Source organism: Charadrius vociferus, unplaced genomic scaffold (assembly GCF_000708025.1).
Source record: "Charadrius vociferus isolate BGI_N301 unplaced genomic scaffold, ASM70802v2 scaffold896, whole genome shotgun sequence".
Lineage (NCBI taxonomy): Eukaryota > Metazoa > Chordata > Aves > Charadriiformes > Charadriidae > Charadrius > Charadrius vociferus.
Genome location: NW_009648959.1, coordinates 289651 through 311891, shown reverse-complemented (window position 1 = coordinate 311891; position 22241 = coordinate 289651). Strand labels below are relative to the sequence as shown.

Sequence of the window (22241 nt, the reverse complement as noted above, 5' to 3'; positions counted from 1 at the left end):
CAGTACAGGTTGGGGGCTGACCTCCTGGAGAGCAGCTCTGTGGAAAGGGACCTGGGAGTCCTGGTGGACAACAGGATGACCATGAGCCAGCAATGTGCCCTGGTGGCCAAGAAGGCCAGTGGCATCCTGGGGTGCATCAGGAAGAATGTGGCCAGCAGGTTGAGGGAAGTCATCCACCCCCTCTACTCTGCCCTGGTGAGGTTGCATCTGGAGTACTGTGTCCAGTTCTGGGCTCCCCAGTTCAAGAAGGACAGGGATCTGCTGGAGAGGGTCCAGCAAAGGGCTACAAAGATGATGAGGGGATTACAACATCTCTCATATGAGGAAAGGCTGAGGGACTTGGGTCTCTTTAGTGTAGAGAAAAGAAGACTGAGGGGGGATCTTAGTAATGCTTACAAATACTTAAAGGGAGGGTGCCAGTCTGGATGGGAACAGTCTTTTTTTCAGTGGTGCTCAGTGACAGGACAAGAGGTAACGGGCACAAACTTGAATATAGGAAGTTCCATCTTAACATGAGGAGAAACTTCTTTACTTTGAGGGTAGTGGAGCAGTGGCACAGGCTGCCCAGAGAGGTTGTGGAGTCTCCTGCTGTGGAGACATTCAAAACCCGCCTGGATGCCATCCTGTGCAACCTGTTGTAGGTGACCCTGCTCTGGCGGGGGGGTTGGGCTAGATGATCTCCAGAGGTCTCCTCTGACCTGACGATTCTGTAATAGACACTGATTGACTAGATGCTATCATAAGCTGGATGCTTCAAGATCTTGTTCCAAATCTCTAGGATCTTGAGATATTTGAAACCACAGCGAATCTGCTGGCATCTGAAAATAGGTTGAAGAGGCTTGGGTTATGACCCAAAGGGTCTGATTTTCATCTGGTGTATGGCACAACTAAATGTGAGTGACTTTGTTCTAGTTGGCAGTGAGGCAGAAATAAGACTTCATGAAAGCGAAGGAAAAGTACAACTCAGTGCAGGGTATGATGGAAAAATATTTATTTTACAGTCTAAATAAAATGAAAAATTAAACTAAGTATGCTGATAAACCTAATTTGCTGCACATGAAAAATTACAAACTTTTAAGCATGTTATTAGCTGAATGCTTAGTTCCCCAACTAGAATTTCAAGGCAAGCAAATGGGAGTAACTTTCAAGATGATTTGTTTTTAAGCTGCAGATGATCCCTGTACTAATTTTTGCTTTCTCCTTTTTTGTTGCTACATCATACCTGTGAAACATGTTTAGTAATGGCTGTTTGAAACATATCCATTTTCTTAAGTGACTTTTTTTTTGTACCTTGATTATTAATGATATGGTCGTCATTGTAGCTTTTTAAAAAAGCCTCTGCTCTTGACTGAATTAGGAACATTTAAGAGTGGATCAGTTCCTGTTACTTGGCTTCAGTTACTCACTGCCAAGTGACAGATGCAGGAAACTGAGGAGAATGACTTAGCTGTGATGTGCTTTTGCTTGCATGAGATGACCTGTGCCATCAGTGACTGAAATCTGGCAACTTGGCAAGTGACCTCTACTGTTTGTTGTTAGGAATTCTACAGGTTCCTTAATACAGGCTCTTGCAAATGGACTTTTATTCATTTGTAAATCTAGTTAATTGCAGTTTGAGTAAATTTGTTTTGTTGTGGTCTCTTTTTTAAATCTTTGCTTCTGTTTGCAAAACAGATTGAATCGTTAACACCTGGCATTCTTTTTTTTCCTATAAGGAGAGGAGGAAGTAGAAATGAAAAGCAAGAAGGCAGTGTTCAGTTGGTTATATGTACCCAATACTGCAGGGAAGATGATTACATTAGCACTTCGCAGACAGTGCTTTTCCTTGTACGAAATTACTAAAGTATCAGAGGGATATATGAGGCTAGGTGAGAGATTCTCGGGCTGCCCTATCATGAATGACAGGAGAGGTAACACATGCATTGAGTCCCTGGCTTAGAAAATGAAGTCATGCAAATACACCATTGTCTTGAACAAGCCTCTTAAACTTTCATTGAGTGGAAAAGGAAACTGTGAATGCCTCCTTGCCTCCCAAAGGTCTTGTATAACTGTGAATCAGGCATTTTGGATGCAAGGCAGCACAGCAGTTCAACTTGGTGCTGAAAAGTGAATTGGTAAAAGATTAGATGACAAAGAGCTCTCTTCAGTTCTCCTTACATCCTCACTGTTGTAGGGGCTTTGCAGGTTGTTAGAGAAACTCAATTAGCCTTGCTGTAATCTAATTGTGACATTTGACATCGTAGCACCTCAGAAAAAGCATAATTGATAGAGTTGAGCAAAATGTTCCTTGGAATCTGGCTCCATCTCTGATTACGCTTTGAGGTATCAGGCTGTGAGGTGTAAAATGTGGCAGGACTTTGCGCTTCCTCTATATCCAGAGGTTTGTTCTTGTCCCTTGGCAGCTTGTCCTGATTTAGTTGAAGCCACTGCCCTTGGATGAATGGACAAAACTACTGGGCAAGTGCATCTTTCAGCCTGTGGCTCCTGCCTGCCTACAGGCTTAAAAACAGTAATGTGCCTGCTGGTGCACTACTTTAGTCCAAGTGCATTAAGCAGGAGTTTGGCCTTGCAGATGACTCTCATCGTGACTGCTGTTATGAAGCTAGTCTAACTTGAGCTTGTCATGATGTGGTAACTGGTCTGTGTTTCAGCGGTTAAATCTATGTGTCTGTAGCATTGTTGCTACCATAGCAAGGCAACTGCTAAGCCATCATTGTGGCTTCATCTCATCATGGAAGAGTGACCGTGTGTACTCCCTAACTTCAGAGCAAACTCCCATTCCTAACTCAGTTTCTTCATCTTCTCTGAAGTACACTGTTCTCTCCTATTTCTAGAGTGCCTGATTTTTCATATTATGCCAAATATAAATTGCACAGGGTGTGGCTGCATGGACAAGCGCCCATGAGCTCATCTAGGGAGTGGCTTTGTAGTATGTTAGCTCCTTCATGGTAGTTGACCATATGGGTATTCAATGCAGCAATAAATGTGAGGTATGTATGTGCCTTTTTCTGTATGAATAGAACATGGTTGGACAGCTAAAAACAAAGTCCAAAACTTGCTTGTTCATCTTGTTTAGTGGAGAGTGCTTAGGAAGACACAAATTGACCCTTTAAAGAAAATTGCTTCCAGATAAATCTCTCTACTTCTGTAAGGGAAAGAAGGTTGGTGTGTGCTTCTAAATATAATAATTTTCTTACGGAAGAGCTTGTTGCCCCAGGAAATATTTTTGCAGTCTAATTCAAAGTAATTTGCAGAGAGCATATTTAGCTTGCACAGGCAGAGGAATAATGTTAAGCTTCTGGTGATTGGTACAGGCAATGGCAGAGGGCTCCAGAGAACTTGCTCTTTCTGAAGCATCAAAGGGGCAGTCTGTCATCTTGATTATTTCCTCTGGCTTCTCCAGCTCTACTGAAATGGCTAGCGAGTTTCCCACTGATGCCTAGAAGACCATCACAGGTAGCTGGGGTTATCAGCTCTAGTGGCAAAAACCTCAGAAAGGCTCTCTTGGCAGGAAGTAAGGGTGGGAGTGCGCTGCCTCCCCTTGGGGGCCAAGGGCTGTTCCTCACCTATAACCAACCACATTTGAGTTTTGCTATGTTTCCTAAGCCCTCAAGGGATTTGCCTATTTGTTAGACCTCCTTCTTCATAGACAAACAGCTCGCCCAAAAAGCAGGGGGGAATTTATCTGAGGAGGATATTGCAAGTTGAGTCTGAAGGAAACAGGGCTACTTATGTTGACCAGCTATCAGTTTGGGATTTTTACGTTTTTTTTCTGATATAGTTCATGTTAACAAGTAGCTAGTATTTCACATACATTCATGTAAGTCATCTAAGCACATTTGTTGACTGTTACTGGGAAACAACTGCTGTTGTCCAGAGCTGGCTGTTGATCACATCCTAAGTCAGACTTTGTCCTCACTTCAGAGCTTGAAAGCAATAGCAGTTGAGTTATGATAATACCTTATGGCAGGGTAAGATTAATTTCAGCAGAATGGAAATCTCAAATCAAGCAGATAAAATGTGGGGTATTTATCAGAAATTAAAACGTGTGCAAATTTACAAAAGAATTTACTGATAAGACGCCTGCTCATCTATCAGCTATATATGTGCTAAGAGAACTGAAATGTTAAAATGGCTTTTATTTAAATTTGTACTGGTCTGTGAATGAAGTTTACTTCTTTAAACAACTTATGTTTTGAGGTTTTAAGTAATATGTCTTCAAAAAGAGTGGGGGTATTTTCTTCTCAGTTTTATTGTGAGCCTTGACTATTGTATGCCACCTATAAGGCAGCTAATGAGGCCTGGGTGTAGCATATTTGGGCACATGACCTTCACCTGCCAATGGTCTGAGGTAGAGTTTTCCTCTGAGGAACACTTGTACTGTAAGTGTGGAGCAACACATGACCTTAATGAGGACCTTAAATGAGGTCTGTTTTCTGGCACTGCTTGGTGTTAGAGCTTCTTATTGCTGGCTTCCCTTGGTTGGGCACAGCTTAGGCATGCAGAGGCAGCATTTGCTTTCCATGGGAGGCTGGAGAGCTCTAGTGCCATAGCGGGGGTGAGCTCCAGCTTTCCCAGCAGTGCTGTGAGTGTGCTGCTGGGAGCTGAAACAGCCTCACACATGCCCTCTGCAGGGCAGCTGGGGAATTCGTTATATGCTACTGAATACTTTGAATGTTTTGGCATTACTCTGCTTTAAAGGAAGTGTTTTCAGTCAGCAAATTATATAAATAGGGTTTTGTGTAGGAAACCATAACATCCTGCCTACTCAATTGCTTCATTTAAGCACTCACAAAGTTCTCAAGCTGTTAAAAGTAGCTGTCATCTCTATCTTTTTACATCAGTGAGATTTCTCCAGTTGGCCACTTGAGTAACAAAGGTGGTTCTACGCCTTTGAGAGGTGGCTCCCCACGTGGATGCCAATGTCGTGCCTGGATATTGCTGGAATTGGTGGCTGGTGCCCATGGGATGTGGCTGGGCATGTGTGGTGGAGGAGAGGCAGTACGGGACTGACCTGTGGGGTGGGTAAGTGTAAGGGCTTCAGTAATGCCTTCCAGTGTGCTCACTTGGACTCAGGGAAGATCCTAGTCATTGTCCACATCTGCCGGCAGCCTCTGCAGTCGACAGGTTAAAATAGTCTTTGAAAGAAGTAAGCCTCTTAATTGAATTGTTCACCAGCTGGATTCCAGTGTATAGAAACTATTAGGATAAATGCATCTGGTAGTTCTGCCAGTATTGAAAAGGGGAAAAAGTATTGTTTAACACTTCTAAGACTCTAAAACCCTGCTTATAAAAAAATCCAAGTTGAAGTGCTCTGTCTCTTTGAATTGCATGTATGTGTTCTTGGTTCAGCTGTGTTTCAGGAGACTGGATCACAGGAAAAAAACACTCCCTTGTACTGATTTGTTCTTGGCTAGTGAGTACGCAAAACTTTCAAGGAGGACTGATGGTCCCTGTCCTTTCTGAGAATTGTTGCAGGAGGCTGAATCCCCATTTGCAGGGTAAAAAGGTGCTGCAATGTCAGAATAGGTCAAGAGATGTTTCAGAACAGTAGTTGTCATTTAAATCACTTGAGCAACAAGTTTTGTCCTGATTGTCTGAAAAAGAAGTAACTTTTTTCAAAGCTTCAAATATTGAGAGTTGTGCATTTAATTTTAACATTTTTACATAGATCAACAGTATATAAGAAATAATTTTAGCATCTTGAAGATGAGGTATGTTTACATAGAGAACTTAGAAAAAAGCTATAAGGGATTTGGCTATCCTGCTTTGGTGGCTGGTTTTCTAAAGTGGCATGGATGATATCCTAGTTCTCTCCTGAGTGAGAAATGGAGCTGAAACTCAAGATAAGCAATTCTTCTAATTATGTGTGCAAATATTGGCCTTTTTATTTTCTAATGTACTTAACAATACAATAATTTAGATCCAAAATGCTTAGATTACTTTAGATCTTTTTTCCTCCAACTTTCAGATTGCGAAGAAGACCCGAACCCCAACTTCTGGCCCAGTGATCACCAAGCTGATCTTTGCAAAACCAATCAATAGCAAAGCTGTTACAGGGCAGACCACTCAAGTGTCACCAGTCATTGCAGGTTGTACTACTTTGACTTGTTTTGCTTTACTGTTTTTTAAAGGCTGTTCAAAGACATGGTGATTTAGAAATTTTTCTGTCTCGATGATTTTACTGTAGTTTCTGTTGAAGTACCTAAAGTAATTGGAAAAAAGAAAACAGCAGAGTGTTGTGGGTAGAAGCAGATAAATGCAGTTGTTGGTACCTTAACACTTTGGTCATTTAGAATTACCTTTATGACTGTAGAGTTTGATCATTTTGCTTTTACTGTAAGATGCTTTTCCTTTTCTGCATTTTGGGGAGGAGAAAAAATACCTCCCAGCCAGAGAAAAGGCTACTTGATAAACAGAAAGTATTTGTACATATATTATATAAATACACAGGGGAAAAAGGAGACACATGCTCTTGTATTACTTTAATCTGCTTATAGTTGGACTTAAAGGTAATACATCCAAATAACAGGAAAAAAAAAACCACCAACATTTGAGTGGAAAAAAAAAAGTGAATAAAGCTGTGTTTTTTCTGTTAAGTTGCTTACCTACTTCAAAAATAAACATCACAGAAGAGCCTAAGAAAGTAATCAAGGCAAATAAGAAATTGTCTCTTTGGAAAACAAATCTATATTTGTGTCCTTTTAAAAAAAAATAAAAACCCACAGTGTAATCATTTGTTTATTAGGGCAGTGGGACTGACGTGTCCCTTGCTACATTCATTACTGCATATATGCAAGTAACATCTGAGACATGTAAATTATCTCAAAAGGACAAATGTAAGAAGCCAGAGTCGTCTTCAGAGCTTTGAAGGATGTCTTCAACTGCTTCCATATTGACCAACCCAAGTAGGCCTAAAATCTTTTCCACATATTTAAAGTAATTTGTTAAGCCTTTACAGAACTAGGACTTGAGCTGGTTTTAAAAAGAATGCAACTGTCTCCTGTATTCAAAACTTTGATAGATGCAGCTGAATGGCACATAACTGAAACATAATCTTTTCCTCGTCAGGCTGCCTGCACCCTGAAGCCTGACTCGTGTTTCGGGTGAAAGAGGGATTCCCCATCCCACTCCCCAGTTTTTCCCTTTTCTCAAACAATTCTGTACCAAATGTACAGACCTGTGAATAAGAAGATTGCTTCACTATGTTTATAAATATTTTAATTAAGTTGTTTATGTGTTAAAAACAACAACAACAAAAACCCACAAAACCAACCAAACAAAAAACCCCAACTCAAAACCATTAAAGAACCTGAAATCAGCCATAATACTAACAAGAGCATGTTTTTACATTTGCTGCCTCCAAAATGAAGGGAAATGTCCAAGTCAAAGCATATCTGCATAATATTGACAAGCAGATATGTTATAAAAGAAACTTCCAGCTTTTAAATCAATATGTTGGAAAATCAAGAGTGCTTGTCCCTGAGCCTGTGAGAGAATTATTACTGGGAGGTGAAGATGGTTCTGTAATTGAGAGGAAAATCTTTTTAAACATCTGCCTTTCTGCTCACCATCCCAAACAGCCAGCACAGCTTGTCAGCTTTGAGAGGCTGGCATCATTTGGGGGAAGGTGTAACATTATGTGTTGTGTTTTGATTTTTTTGTGTGTGTATTTTTATGAAACTGATAAATATTTTTAATTGCCTGGGAATTTCTGCAAACTGAGGTGGAAGATGCAAATTTGAAGGACTTGTCAATATAAGCAGTCAGATTCTGTTTAGGAAGCTGATGCTAAGGGGTGCAGAGGGGTTGTAGTGAGAAAGGGAAAGCTGTGACCAGGAAAAAACAAACTCAGAGCATTGAATACTGTAAAATTCCCACAGACTGACATTTTTCAGGTTGCATGTGGCATTGGCAACTATATGCACTGTTACTTAGGCTGCACAGAAGTGAAGGTTATTTTAGAGCTTGTGGACCTCAGAGGAAGGCAGCTTTCCACAAGAATGATGATGCTTCTTGTTAGTTCTGGATGGAAAAGTTATGCTGGTGTTTGTTTCTTATTTTTATAAATGTAGTACAAGAGAATGGTGTCAGAAGCTATGGCAGAAATGAATCTGAGCCAAAGTGCAGCAGAGGAAAGCTCAGTGGTCAAGCACTCTTTGGAAAGAATCTTAGAAGTATCAAAAAAAGAAAAAAAATTAGTATCTGTTTTCCACTCTGGGAGTTCCGCAATATTCCTAAGACTGATTTCATTATTTGGAGCTGCTGGTTTTAATGTTTAACCTTTTTTGCCGTTTGTGGAGTTACACCGCCACCCATATTTTCACAGGAGTGTCATATACTCTGTTAGGCAGTGGGAAAAAAAAAACGCAAACATGCCAACACAGAAAAGAAAAGAAAAAATGCTTAAGAGTTGAGTGTAGACAGACCAAACACCTTTTTCTTGGTCTCTGTAACACAGCTAGTTTCTGATGTCTGTGGTTTTAAAAGGAGGTAGCCCCCCACAGGTGCTTAGTTTCTCTGTACATTGGCTGCAGCCCGGGGAGTTCTAGGAAACTGCCAGCTGGCTGGGTGTTTGTGCACAGCGCAGGTGTATTGGAGAGCTGCGCACCTCAGGATGCTGTCCTGGCTTAAAGAATTTTCAGCTGAATGTCACAGAAAGCTCAATGTACATTTTGGCTTTTTTAAGCCCAAGTGAACTGTGGTTTTATTTGCAATAATGCCAAATTATTTTCTTCTTTGTTGCTAAATCTAACTCTCAGAGAAAACTTTGCTTAAAGCAAAGTTAAAGTAAACAGACATAACTTGAGCTGATGGTATCTTCATTGTTTATAGGTAGGGTTCTTTCACAGTCTGCTCCAGGAACACCACCAAAGACAATAACGATCTCTGACAGTGGAGTCATTGGATCATCTTTGAGTACAACACAACAGACACCGAATAAAATAGCTATCTCACCACTCAAATCTCCTAATAAGGTAAGGACCTGATTCTGGCTGCAGCCTTATATCCCTCCTGCACAGTGATCTGAATGGAGCTCACTCTGTCTTTACTACAATCTGCTCCAGAGTCTCCATTGCACATCATGATGCTCTGTGGTAATGGCCTAAGCTAGATCTTTTGCAATTGGCTACCTTGCTGTGGTTTTAAGTAAATATGCATTACTGCATTAATCTTATTCCTGCCATTTCTTGCCATTCCCTAAACATCGATTCCAAGAGCAGCTGTTCTCTCTTAGCCAAGTGCTCAAACAGTATTTTTTAATGCCTTCATAAAATATTAATAGGCTGTTTAAGAGGAGACCTCAATGCTAATAGGTCAGCACTTATTAACCGTTGCCTGCTGCTGCATAGGTAATTTAGTCTTCCCTAATCACATCTGAAGTAAACAAGGTTTGCAGTGGTCCTTGACAAATACAGAGCTGGAGATTGGCACAGGTGGGCGATACATAGAAAAGGTAACTAATACATTGTAAACTGCGTTATAGATGAGTGTCATGGTGACACTTGTATTTTAGACTTGATAATATTGTCTTGAGAAGAGGAACATTGCTGGAGAAAGGAAGAGTTGGAGGGAACAAGATGCATAATGCATGCAAACTAAGTATCACATATAAAAACGAGTCTAAGAGTAGAGAATTCTCTTAGTTTGGCCATGCTTTAGATATGTAACATTATACAAATGGAGTGAAGGACTTGTGTTTGAGAATTATTAGTGAGAGAAGCAACATGAGGAAGAAGTAAAAAAAAAAAAAAAATATATAAATTGAGAATCAAAATTAACAATGAGTGGGGGTTACTTGTTGAATTTACTGTAGATAAGTAATTCTAAGTATCTTTTTAAAGCAAATGTTTTAAAAAATTGGGAGTTTTCTTAAAACATAAAGAAGGGAGTTTAGAACAAAAAGTAGAAAACCAGCCTTGGAGGAGGTGTGGCTGTATAGAATAAGAGCATTCTAACACTGCAGAAATGTGGTGAGAAGCCTGGATCTCTACATGAATCTAGAAACTAGATTTGAAAACACCGACATTCTTATACTTTGGTTGAATCAGTACTGTAAGGTGAGACTCCCCCTGCCCCCAGCTCTCCTTTAAAATTTCCATTTAGGATTAAATAGTGATGGTACTGATTATAAAGCTGTTATTCAGAAAATCTGTCCTGACAATGGACAATAGCTTCAGTGGGCTAGTTTCCTTTAAAAAAAAAAAGCAACAAACAAACGTGAAACCAGAAGCAGTGATAGCTTTTTGCAGGGGCCTTTTGGTGCTGGAAACCAATAATGCCTTGAGGTTTCTAACATGTCGATGTGCTGTTGTTGCATGGTTGGACCCATGTGATTTGTGATTAAATACAGCACCCTTGTTCACAGGAGGAAGTCTTTGTACTGGTGGAGAACATTATTTTCATGAGAGGAGAAATGTGTATGTACAGGGTCTTGTATCCTGCGCAGAGGTTTAAACTGCTTCTTTGTTTTGCCAAGCAGCTAACAGTGGTGTCAGTGGCCTCCCAGCCTCCCAGCTCCCCCCAGAAGACGGTGGGCGTCCCACTGAATGTAGCGTTAGGACAGCAGATCCTCACAGTGCAGCAGCCAGCACCCTCCTCCCCTGGGAAGGCTATAGTCAACCACACAACTGCCCAGGTACAGACTGACTTTCCTTTGTCTTCTCGCATGTCTCTGTCTCATCGTTTGTGGGAAACTGGAGTGTTGAATGGCAAATTGGCAGTGGTCGGTCCCAAGGTGTTCTGGTAATAGTGTTTGCTTAAGAATTGGCCAAAGCATTGTCCTGAGGAGCATGCAATTCTTCAATCAAGGGGTGCAAACCATTGCAAGCCTGTACAAGGGCATGGTGTTAGAAAGCAGCTTTCCAACCTGGAAAGCCCCAGTGGGTGCAAGTTCTTGTCTCTGTATACTGAATCTCCCAAGTCATGTGAAAGGCTCCTTATGACACAAGGAAGAGTTCTTTGGGTAGTTCTCTCTTGTACCAGTGTTTCTAGGCCACTGACTAGGGCTCCAGGTGTTTCTGAGGTTTGCAACAATGGAATTTGTATTCTTGTGATAGAGGTCTGCATAAGTAAGACACTGTGGTCAGGGACATATAGAATTAGAAACTGTTAGTTTCCTGTGTCTCATTTCTAGAAAAATATCAGGGTTTTCCATAATACCTTTGATAAATTGTTTTGAGTGAGTGATGAGACAAAACTGATCTTTCTTACAAAGTACCGTTCTTACTTTTTTTCTCTTTTGTAATCTTAAGTGAATCTTTTCCTATCTTAATGTCTGTGTTCTGTTTTGGTAAACATGAAGGGATGTGTGTGAGTGTAAATGACTAGAGTGCTTGTAACAGGGACACGGTTGCATGTACAGCATGAGAACAGAGATTTAGACATATATTGCCAGTCTTGTCTTACCAATACAGGTAATAACTGTAATGCTGATATGGAGATGTAGACACCAGCATGATTTGATTTTCTTTTTTTTTTTTCCACACCAGAGTAAAACTGGCAAAACTGTCTTTTTGAAACGGTTATTAAAAGGTTAAGTCACTGTAATGCAAGCACCCTAGTGACAAAGTGGAGATGTCTTATGTGGTATACATACTGAGTTCTGATCCAAAGCTATCTTAGACAATGCAAGGGTTTCACCTGTCTTCACTGGGCTCAAGAACCTGCTATTAGAAGAACCGTCACTTGAATTTTACAATTTTCCCAGTTGTCCCTGGATGGCAGCCACTAATTTGTGTGCTAGAGGGAACTTTGCTCATGTTGGTCTCCCCGTGATAACACTTAGGCTGTGACTGTGCTTGCAGATAGAGCTTATTTTTAATTGCTCTGGGTTGCTGAGGTCTCAGTATATTTAAAAAAAAATCCCAAGAAAACACCTTCTTTTAAAAGACTGGGCTTATATTTCCAGTGAAATATGTGCAAATTGACATTTCATTCATGTAGTTGCTGAAAACCAGGGAGCTGGGAAAATGTTCTAATAAGAAGTCACATCGCGCTATCAACCAAATTTAATATTAAAACTTAATGCCAAGGACAATGATATGTTTAGTATCGATATTGAAAGATACTGAGAATAAAAGGTGAGCTCCAAAAGAAGATAGATGGAAGGAGAAAAAGGAGGAATAAACTAAGGTTTGAGGTTGTCAGCAAGGCTGGAAAAAGAGGCTGTTATCAAACTGGTAGACTTATGAATGTGTATAAATAAAATAAATACTTTTTTGTTATCAGTTTGTATTTTGAAAGAAATTGGAAAGATGAGGTCTTGCAAATTCAGGATGTACTGTTATTCCAGCTGTGAGGTAGCACAGGTCTGCTGAACTCCCTTTCCTTCCCCCTTTTGCTTTTTTTTTCCTTAATAAATTTGGTTTGCTACTTTTCATTGTTCTTGCTTCTTTCATTTCTCAGCTTGTGCCCTCTTTCTCATGTCTTCAGCTATCAGTTTATGGACTCTGTTCCATTTCCTTCTCAAGGGCTGCACGGGGATTTCTGTGTATTAATCACAAACTGTCTTACAGGATGTATCTGTACACACAGATAAATCATGCCACAGTCCAGCACAAACAGGTCTGCAAGTTCTTACCGTGTGTTTTTATTAGTAGGAATATTTCTAGGTTTGTTCATCTCTTGATGTTGAATACAAACTGAGCAATGTTCTTTGTAGTCACCTGAAGTGTTTTTGGCAAACATTGTATCTGGGGTGGACTAAGTCACCCTACTCATGTAAATATTAGTTTTCTCTGGTGTTTGGTGTATAGCACTGAAAATGGAACTGGCTCTGAGCTGTTGAGAGGCATTTAATCTCTTCACATCTGTTTTACTTTGAAAAAAGAAACCAAACAGGATAACTGACTTGCTTCTCAAAGATATGAATGGATTGAGGAGTTGCTTGCTAACAAGTTGAGGAATAAACACGCTGATGTTCTTTCTGTCTTTGTACAAGTAACTTTGCTGTTTGTGTTGGCTTAACAGGCTGTGAAATCAGCAGTGCAGACCATTACTGTAGGAGGAGTGGGTACATCTCAATTCAAGACAATTATTCCCTTGGCAACTGCACCTAATGTTCAGCAGATTCAGGTACCTGGAAGCAAGTTCCATTATGTCAGACTCGTTACTGCCACAACAGCCAGTAGTTCAACCCAGTCAGCCAGTCATCCTAGTACAAATACACAACCTCTTCAACAGGGTAAGTGCTTTTACTAATGTGTTGTTTGAAGTAAGTTTTTCTTGGGTTTTTTTTTCTTGTTTGCTTTGTAAGGATTAAAATGAGAACATAATAGAGATCTATCAAGACTGCCAGATGTACTTGGGTTTGTGGTAGACTCCTATAAATTTCATATTCTGTTGTTACCTGTGGTTTGTGTGTGGAAATGCTCCTTTATGTCAAATTCCTCTGTAGTTGGGCCTGAATCCTTGGAGCATTTCGGGTTGCTTTTCCCTAGTTTACCAGCTTTGTGGGTGACACATGGCAAGTCCTAAATCCTCTGTATGAAGAGTGTGAAGCCAGGACAGCCCACAAACATATTGCCAGAACTCCTGCAACATGAAGATCCTTCCATGTAAAATGCTTTAGAAGCACCAGTTGTTTCTGCTGATTTCTGTCCATGTTTTCTGGAGCTGCAATGGAATAAAAGATTTTCAAACTAAGCTGTTGGTTTTGTATTCTCTTGCCAATGGAAATACAGTGTCCAGAGGAGCTCTGCACCCAAGCTGGTTTTTAAGACATTGCTGTGAAACATGTGCACTGACTCTTGTGCCAAATACCTGTTTACAAAGGTGTTCTTTAGAAATAAGTGTTACGTGCCATTAGTTTGGTCACTTAATCTCAGTGCATAGTTACAGTATTAAGTACCTTTGCATTATGTACATGTGAAAGTTTGGAGGACTGAACTATGGAATTTGAGTGAATAATGTGTGTTAATGTGATGTTGTTTCTTGATACTAGCTAAGCCAGTGGTGGTGAACGCAACTCCAGTGCGGATGTCTGTTCCTATAGTGCCAGCACAGACTGTGAAACAGGTGAGATAAATGTAAAAGTCATATTCCTGACTTATTTTGGCTGGACAGAAAAAAAGGTCCAGTTTCAGCACTGTAATGAAATGCTCTGTTAATAAAAGTGCATTTTGAATCAACAAAACAATGATTTCATAAAGATGTCTTTTCTCTCCAGGTAGTGCCCAAACCGATCAACCCAACCTCCCAGATAGTTACTACTAGTCAGCCCCAACAAAGACTTATTATGCCAGCCACTCCACTGCCACAGATACAGCCCAACCTCACCAACCTCCCACCAGGCACTGTACTGGCACCAGCACCTGGCACAGGAAATGTCGGGTATGCAGTCCTTCCAGCTCAGTATGTCACACAGGTATGGTATTAAACCAGAGATAAATAAAGAAATAGTGCTGTTGTGGAACATACTGCCTTCCTCTTAAAGTTTCTTGATCCTCAACTGTCACCTGACACTAAGGGGACAGACAGTTTCTTTTAGGGAACGTTGGCAGAATGATGACGGCACTAAGTCATAATTACAATTAAAGCTTTATTTTCTTAGCAGGATTTTTTCATTAGCATAGAATTTATAATCAAAATAGCACAGGATTTCTATAAGTATAATCAGACTACAGTTTTAAAGTAGTGTAGTACAGAATTTGTAATACAACTTAACTTACAATTTCAAATCACCTAGATCTTAATGTACAATTTCTAATTACCAAGACCATCTGCAGATCGGGTCAAATCTTTAATACATCGTTTCCTTTATCAATGTAACAATCATAATCTAGACTCTAAAATCATAAAAAGGAGTATGAGTCAGTCACTTAATCCTTGGAGGAAGCAGATGTCAGTGGAGGTTTGTCTGGCTACCGGAGTGTCACAGGTCTCACTGTCCAGCAGCGGTTCTGGTCCAAGTTCCTCACTTAAGACTTGTAACTGCTTGATTTCATAGACAGTGCTCTGTGTGCTGTTACGCTTCCTTTGTTCTATGACAGTCATCACCACCAGCTGGTTGTCCAGGTGCCGGGGAGACCTTCACAGCCAGTAAGGAAAGGAGTAATCAGCCTGGTGCCCAGGAATCTTGAGGCTAGTAGTTAGGGGAAGAAGAAATATGTTTGGTTTGTCTCCTTCCTTCACAGGACCTTCAGGACCTGATAATGAGGGGAAAGGGAATGAATATGTGACCCTCTCAGTTACTACTGGCTGCTTACATTATAAAGTGGTGTTAGTTACGTTAACCACATTACCAGGGGTCAGGAGCAAGGGGTACCACTTATACCAACCCAGCTCGAGGGATTAGTTTTTTGCTCTCTGTCAAGATCTGACCAATGTTCAGAATGAAAAGGGGAATAAATGAAACGTTGTGCTGAAGGCTGACCATCCAGTCTGTACAAACAAGGACTCTGTCAGCTTATGGCATTACTGGTACCAGCTTCATTTCTGCTTCCCTTCTGGTTTGTCACAGCTGCAGTTTGACTCTGAAAACTATTACTATGTCCTTCCAGTCCACATACACAAATCACCCTAAACTAAATAATACCATTTGTTAGACCTCTCGTCAGAGGTTTTGGTCTAGAAACAATCTGGCCCCAGTAGGTCCCTATCTTGTTATGTGCCAATCTGTCTTCGGAACCTGTCCCAGCAGGAGAAAATTGCTGTGCGTAGGTAATACAAAAGAAGGTAGCCCAAAACAGTGTCATTTGTCAGGTTCTTAACAAGGTTTTGGTTTTTTAATGTGAAAAACACACTGTGGGTCCAGGAATGCAAGGAAATTGGAATGTAAATCATTTTACTTGCTTTTATTTGATTCCGTAATAAGTGGCTTGTCTATTAAGGAAGCTACTAAAATAATTTGTGCGGGAAGCAACCCTGTTCTATTGGGGCAGGGTTGCTTAGGGGGAAAAAAGGGAAAATGAGCATGATTTTAGGAGCTGGAACTGTTTGTGGTCTGAACGTTTCTGTGTATAGTCTCTGTGTTATCTGTATGGCTGTAAACACTGCGACAGAGAACAAAAATACCATCTAAAATGTTTTTATTCTGAGTATGGAGGCAGGAGGTTGCTGTCTGGTCCAAGTTCTACATATGTCTAAAACCATGCTTACAAGCATATTATTTTTATAATAATATCTGGAAAGCTAATTAAAAGATTAGCTACACACCGTCTTGTGCGTATCTTAGTTTCTTTGATGTTACACATTAACTTTTTTGTTTTGTTAGCTACAACAATCATCGTATGTATCTATAGCAAGCAACACTGGCTTTACAGGGACATCTAGTATCCAGTCCCAAGCACGGCTACCATTCAATGGGTGAGTGTTTTAGAGAAAAAACAACAAACAAGTAAACAACAAAAGCCACTGCAGTATAGGCTGCTGAATGTGGGAGCTGAGGTGTTGGAGTTTGGTTTGAGGGATTTTTCCAAGAAAATCAGGTATACTCTGGTCTGGTTATTACCTCTGACAAAGGACATGGCTCTGACTGATGATTGAGCCAGTCTCTTGGTCAAAGGTGTGGTTTACTTTGTTTTTTGAACTCATGTAGCAAGTTGACCTGAAAGCTCCCTGTTGTTCATTCTTCATTTTGCACCAGCACCTGGGAGCTGCAGACTTCAACTGTTTCTCAACATTGCTGGAAAGAGATGCTGGAGAGCAAGATAAATGCAGCAAGATATAAGAGCTAGATGCTTAGCACATGCAGAAATCCAGCTGAAGAGCAAAATGGAACTAAAGCCCAAAATGGATCCTGATAGGAGGCTTTGTTTTTTTCAGTCTTGTATTTTTCCTTTGAGGATGAAAGTAACTGTTAAGATATTATTTTTCTCTTTGCCAATACAGCAGGCTTAGCTGTTCTGCACAGTCCTTTTGTGTTATTGTTTGCTGGAAATTGTAAATGCCAAGATGCTTTTTCTTGCTCCAACTTCAACTGATACACACTAATCCCAAATCCGGGTGCAGCTATTCAAACAAATGGGTTTGATTTAATCTCCCTACCATTACGTGCAGAAATTGCTAGACAGGGATGGAATGAATCTCATCAAAAGTGATTAGTGACACAAAATCAAAGTTTTAAGAGCATTTATAGATAAACTGAATACCATGTTTTGGGTTGCTTTCCCATTATTCCAGAGCTTTTTGGGTTTTGGTTCTTTTTTTTAAATTCCAACTAGAACAAAAGGAAAGGCATAATCGTGTTGTGTGAACTTTGGTTGGATCTAGTCCCCCTGGATGTAGAGAGGTTCTGGGGAAGTTTTCCCTGATTCCAGTTTTCAGTTATGATGCTTCCTTTAGCTTTAAGCCTCACTTCTGCTTTAGGCATGCAGCCAGATTTGCAGCAAATAAACCAGCTCTTTCTGGGTTGTAATGGCACTGTATATATAATAGTTACTTAAATGCAGTCAGCCAAAAACCTAATGCAATGGGAATGTAAAGATTTTTTCAGTTTTTATTATGAGCTATTTACTTGAATTTAATACAGGAAGGAACTGATAAAACAGTGTGTGTATATATAAATGCGTTTTTCCCCCCCCCACAGAATAATTCCTTCTGAATCTGCAAACCGCCCCAGGAAGCCTTGCAATTGTACTAAATCTCTATGTTTGAAATTGTAAGTACAGCTTGGTTTTGGTTTTTTGGTGGATTTTTTTTTAAGCCATATTTTTGACATCACAAATTTATGCCAAGTATCAGAATATAATGTTTTTAAGTATGTCAGAAATGTTATGTTTAGATGCTAATTTACGGTTGCTTTTGACAGTGGTGGAGGTGTTGTCGTGCCTGTGTAATTTTGCAACTCCTATGAGCTATATGGACCCTAACATTTTATACATTTCTAACTTTGCAGCCTTGTCGTGTGGTGGAGGCAATTCTACTCAACAGCTCTAGTTGTGTTGTTGCTATGAGTGAAATGACATGCCATGGTATCCTCAGTGCGCATCTGCTGTACTTTAGTGAAATGCATCAGTAATACCATGCTGTATTGAGTACTTTAGAAAAATTGGGCTGTGTACCTTTTCTTAAATGACTGAATGGACAAGTGATTCTTCACTGATAGGTGTGAGTGTTGCTCATCCTCATGAGACATTTTGCTATTCATTCAGTGTCTTAGTAAGTGTTTGACATAAAAGCATTTTAAGCTGAGGAGATGCTAAGTTTCTTTAACTTCAGATACAATCAGTTTACAGATTTTTGGAACAATAACAGGAGGAGATACTGAAATTAATCTGTGGTTCCCTGAACCCTAGGGAATGAAGAGGAGATTGATGGTTTGCTACTCAGAGGGAAAGTGTTGCAACAGTATCTGAACCCAAGTTAAGAAGTGTGTTGAAATTTTTCAGCTTGGGTTTCTTTTCATGGAATGCATCCCACCTCTATGTGGGGAGGTGTGCCCTGTGCTTCCTGCCTCAAAATTGTCTGTTGCACAGAAGATGTGATAAATAGGAAGATGTGTAGCTGTTTATTCAGATATTTTACAACATACTTGACTTGTTAGATACCTAGTGTTTTCCAGGTACTTTAGTCTTTGGTGCCTGAACGCTCTGGAAATGGCATCAGTGGTGATGCTTTGCACCTTTGGAATGCTGTTTGGAAACAAACTTGTCTTGTAAATTACTGTAATTATAACTTTAAGTGGCTAGGCATTGGTGCAGAGCAAATGGCTGACTGACTCTGGCAAAGGTGCTTTCTCACTAGTAAAACTTTCCCATCTGGAAGGGAAGTTGCTTTTTTCCAAAAGAATGTTGGAGGTAGGACCATAGCCTATTACACAAAGAAGAGAACTTGGAGAAGTTATTTGCTCACTGATGCTCTGGGTTGATGCTGGCGCTGTTTGTTTTAGAAACCAGCACTGTTCCACTACTGAATTCTGAACAGGACAGAAAGGAGTGCTATTGCAGCTTGTAAAAGCTTTTGATGTAGCTTGACCCTGGGACCATTAAGGATGCTAAAAATCACCAAAATGCAATTCAACCAGATAAAGGATTGTTGTGGACTCCGGGGCAACAATAATCTAGTTATTGTAGTGTTACCCCAGGCAAGCCACAGGAAGCCAGTTCTGCAAGGGGTTTAGGCTCTTAAAAATGAACATACACTTCCAGCAGGATTTCAAAAGCACCAGAAGAGGATCAGCAGTTTCCATCAGCTATAGCTGGAGGTGGTACTGGAAGCATTGATACATGCCATAGTTTGTTGTGGCCCAAAGCTGTGTTTCAGCTGAGGATAAATGTGGTGCTTCTGTGTATCAGATCTGTGGGATGGTGAGATCTTGTTTTTGGTGGGAGGTAGCAGAGGTACCTAAGAGGCATGGCAATGTGATTGGCTCTTTCTGTCAATGGTTTGCTGCTTTTTATTCATATACTTGTCCCTTTAAAGAGTCTCTGATAACTACAGCTTCATCCTCATTCAGATCCTTCTCCTAGTTACCAGTGCTCCAAAGCCTATGAGGTGTACCACTTGTTATTCTTTTTCTATTCTTCTATCCCTGCTTTGGTGAACTCTGCCTCAGTTCACAGCTGCAAACACCTTATGGGCAAAAACTAACAAAAAAAGGCTCATTGCTGTATTAGTCAGTTTGCCTTTTGATTGGCACTCCAATTGCTTGCCTTTTGTTTTGGCTGTATGAGAGCTCCTGAGGGCTGACTTGAACTGACTGGTTCAGAAACTGGCTATGAGGTGGCTGCAGCAGGATGGCCCTCAGTATGTGGCTCCATCATCCAGGAGTCACCCTAGGAAAAAAGTCTCATTAGCTTGTCTTGCAGCTGTGGGGACCTGTGCTATGTGAACATCACCTCAGATGGTCGCCCTTGAGCTATACCTATGTCTTTAGACAGCAGCTAGACCTGCATTAGAGGATTTAGGCCTTGCAACAAGGCTGATACCATTTGTACACATGGAGTTGAGCACAGGGTGACCCTTACCCTTATTGGTGCATGTGCATATCACCAGACTAGGAACTTCTGCTACCATCATCAGTACTAACACCAATGTAATGGTCATGTTTACAAATGCCTTCTGCATCTTTTGTTTCAGGTATTGTGATTGTTTTGCAAACGGTGAATTCTGCAATAACTGCAACTGTACAAATTGCTATAACAACCTCGATCATGAAAATGATAGGCAAAAAGCAATAAAGGTGAGAGGTCTCTTCCCCTTCCCCCAGGATAAAAGCCGGTTAGCTTGTGTCTTCTGAAGCTATGGCATGGGGCAGAGTGGGTGTATAATGCCCTGATCTCCTCCCAAGTGTGCAAGGCTTAAGTTCTTATATCGCACCTCTAAATTCTGCTCCGTGCATGTAGTGACTGACACTTTGGGTCTGCATTGACAGGCCTGCCTTGACAGAAACCCTGAAGCCTTCAAGCCCAAAATAGGGAAAGGAAAGGAAGGAGAATCGGATCGGAGACACAGCAAAGGTTGTAACTGTAAACGCTCGGGATGTCTCAAAAACTACTGTGAATGTTATGAGGTATGAAGCATTATCTCATCTTAAAGATACTGGCTTTTTTCTTTAGTGCTGCAACTTCTTTGTTTTGCTTTGTCTCTTCTTTGTATTGCTAGAATGTTTTCTCTTCTGTTCTTTTCTATTGCTATAACGTTATCTCTTCTTCCAGCAGTTTGCACGTGGAAAGCAGTGTGGCAAAATTGATCACTTCTGTTGTATAAGTTTAATTTTAAATCATGTAGCAAATTTGAATTCAGGCTTGGATCTGTCCTTTACTGAAAAGCAGTATTTCCTAAAGAAATCTACTGCACTGAGACCCTAAGAGGAGTTGAAGCAGCATCCCACAGATGATCTGGGATAGCATGTATCTGTGGAAGATAAAAGCAAAAGTTGTTTTTTCTGATCAGTCTGTGGATGTAGAGACAGTGCCAGACTGACCTCTCTCATAGCTCAACCACCTAAATTCCACTGGTGAAGAAAGGGATGGTGAAGAAACCATCAATTTGCATGTAATTGAAGTATACATTCTGGGAAGGCATCTCACTTTGAGGTGCGAATTTAGAGAGAAGACTACTTGGGGGGGTTTCTTCTAGTGGCTAATTGATAAGAAATTAAAACAAGATCTTTTTGTTGTGGCTTGACATAAAGGGAGTCAAGCTTGCAACAGGTTTCTCATTTCTCTTTGTTTCTTTCAGGCAAAAATTATGTGTTCTTCCATATGCAAATGCATTGGCTGTAAAAATTTTGAAGAAAGCCCGGAGCGAAAGACATTGATGCATTTGGCAGATGCTGCAGAAGTTAGGGTCCAGCAGCAGACCGCTGCAAAGACCAAGTTATCCTCCCAGATCTCAGATCTGCTGACAAGGCCAACACCAGCACTCAGCAGTGGTGGTGGGAAGTAAGTTAATGCAGCACCCTGTTTCAGTTGCTTCTAACATGTTTTTTCTGATGTGTGTGACAGGTATGTCCCTGTCATCTTTGAATGTTATCTGTGTAAGCTGTAGAAGCAGGCGCACTCAGATGACTGGAGCTTTTTGTTCACTCCACCATGCTTTCTGTGAAACCTAAGGTATGCCAAGCTTAGCTGTGTTCAAGCACGTAACTAAGTGTTGTTTCCTCATGGTTGCCCACGTGCTCACAGAAAGCATGAAGTGCCCCATTTACTGAGAGGATGTAATCCTTGAGCTGCCCTTATAGTAAAAGCTGGAGAGTTGTTCTATGTACCTGGGCATTTCAAAGTCTATTTCAAAATGTATATCAGTGGAGGCAGGCACCAAAGCACAATGGTCCACCAGTCCACCATTTGGCTTATTCACTCCCTGTTGGTTGTGTAAAGGCTCTTGGAAGCAATGGGACAGATGTAATCTCATCAGTTCTTGTACTAAAAAGTTGCCCAACTCTGGAGTTAGGTGCATTGTGTGTTTTTGCTGAGAGTGACTGGATCTTTCCTTGTTTCAGGCTGCCCTTTACATTTGTAACCAAGGAGGTAGCTGATGCAACCTGCGAATGCCTTCTCGCACAGGCAGAGCAAGCAGAGAAGACGGGCAAGTCAAAAGCTGCTGCAGAGCGCATGATCCTGGAGGAGTTTGGACGCTGCTTGATGAGAGTTATTAACTCTGCGGGGAAGTCCAAAAGTGACCCTTGTGCCATGAACTGCTGACTCATGCACATGAGCCACAATGAAGTGGACTGAACAGAACACTTAAGGCACAGGGACACTTTGGTTTGGCATAGAGGATTTAATATTTGTTAATTTGGTGCTTGTAAATTGACCTGCGTAAGATTGAAACAAGAAAATCTTTTATAACAA

At 40.7% G+C, this 22241-nt stretch overlaps 1 protein-coding gene across 3 annotated transcripts in view; it reads left to right on the top strand.

The window, feature by feature from the left end:
• The window catches only part of LIN54 (lin-54 DREAM MuvB core complex component), a 24332-nt gene extending 2091 nt beyond the window's left edge, over positions 1-22241 (top strand). For 2 of the 3 annotated variants that reach the window (XM_009887552.1, XM_009887554.1), the window contains exons 2-12: positions 5972-6092; positions 8836-8978; positions 12973-13186; positions 13946-14019; positions 14171-14368; positions 16217-16308; positions 17531-17602; positions 20023-20125; positions 20318-20455; positions 21127-21329; positions 21890-22241. In XM_009887552.1, coding sequence (XP_009885854.1) covers positions 5972-6092; positions 8836-8978; positions 12973-13186; positions 13946-14019; positions 14171-14368; positions 16217-16308; positions 17531-17602; positions 20023-20125; positions 20318-20455; positions 21127-21329; positions 21890-22091 — 1560 coding nt within the window. In that variant the 3' untranslated portion in view covers positions 22092-22241. The remainder of the gene's footprint in view (positions 1-5971; positions 6093-8835; positions 8979-12972; positions 13187-13945; positions 14020-14170; positions 14369-16216; positions 16309-17530; positions 17603-20022; positions 20126-20317; positions 20456-21126; positions 21330-21889) is intronic. The other variant, XM_009887553.1, reaches the window with a different exon arrangement.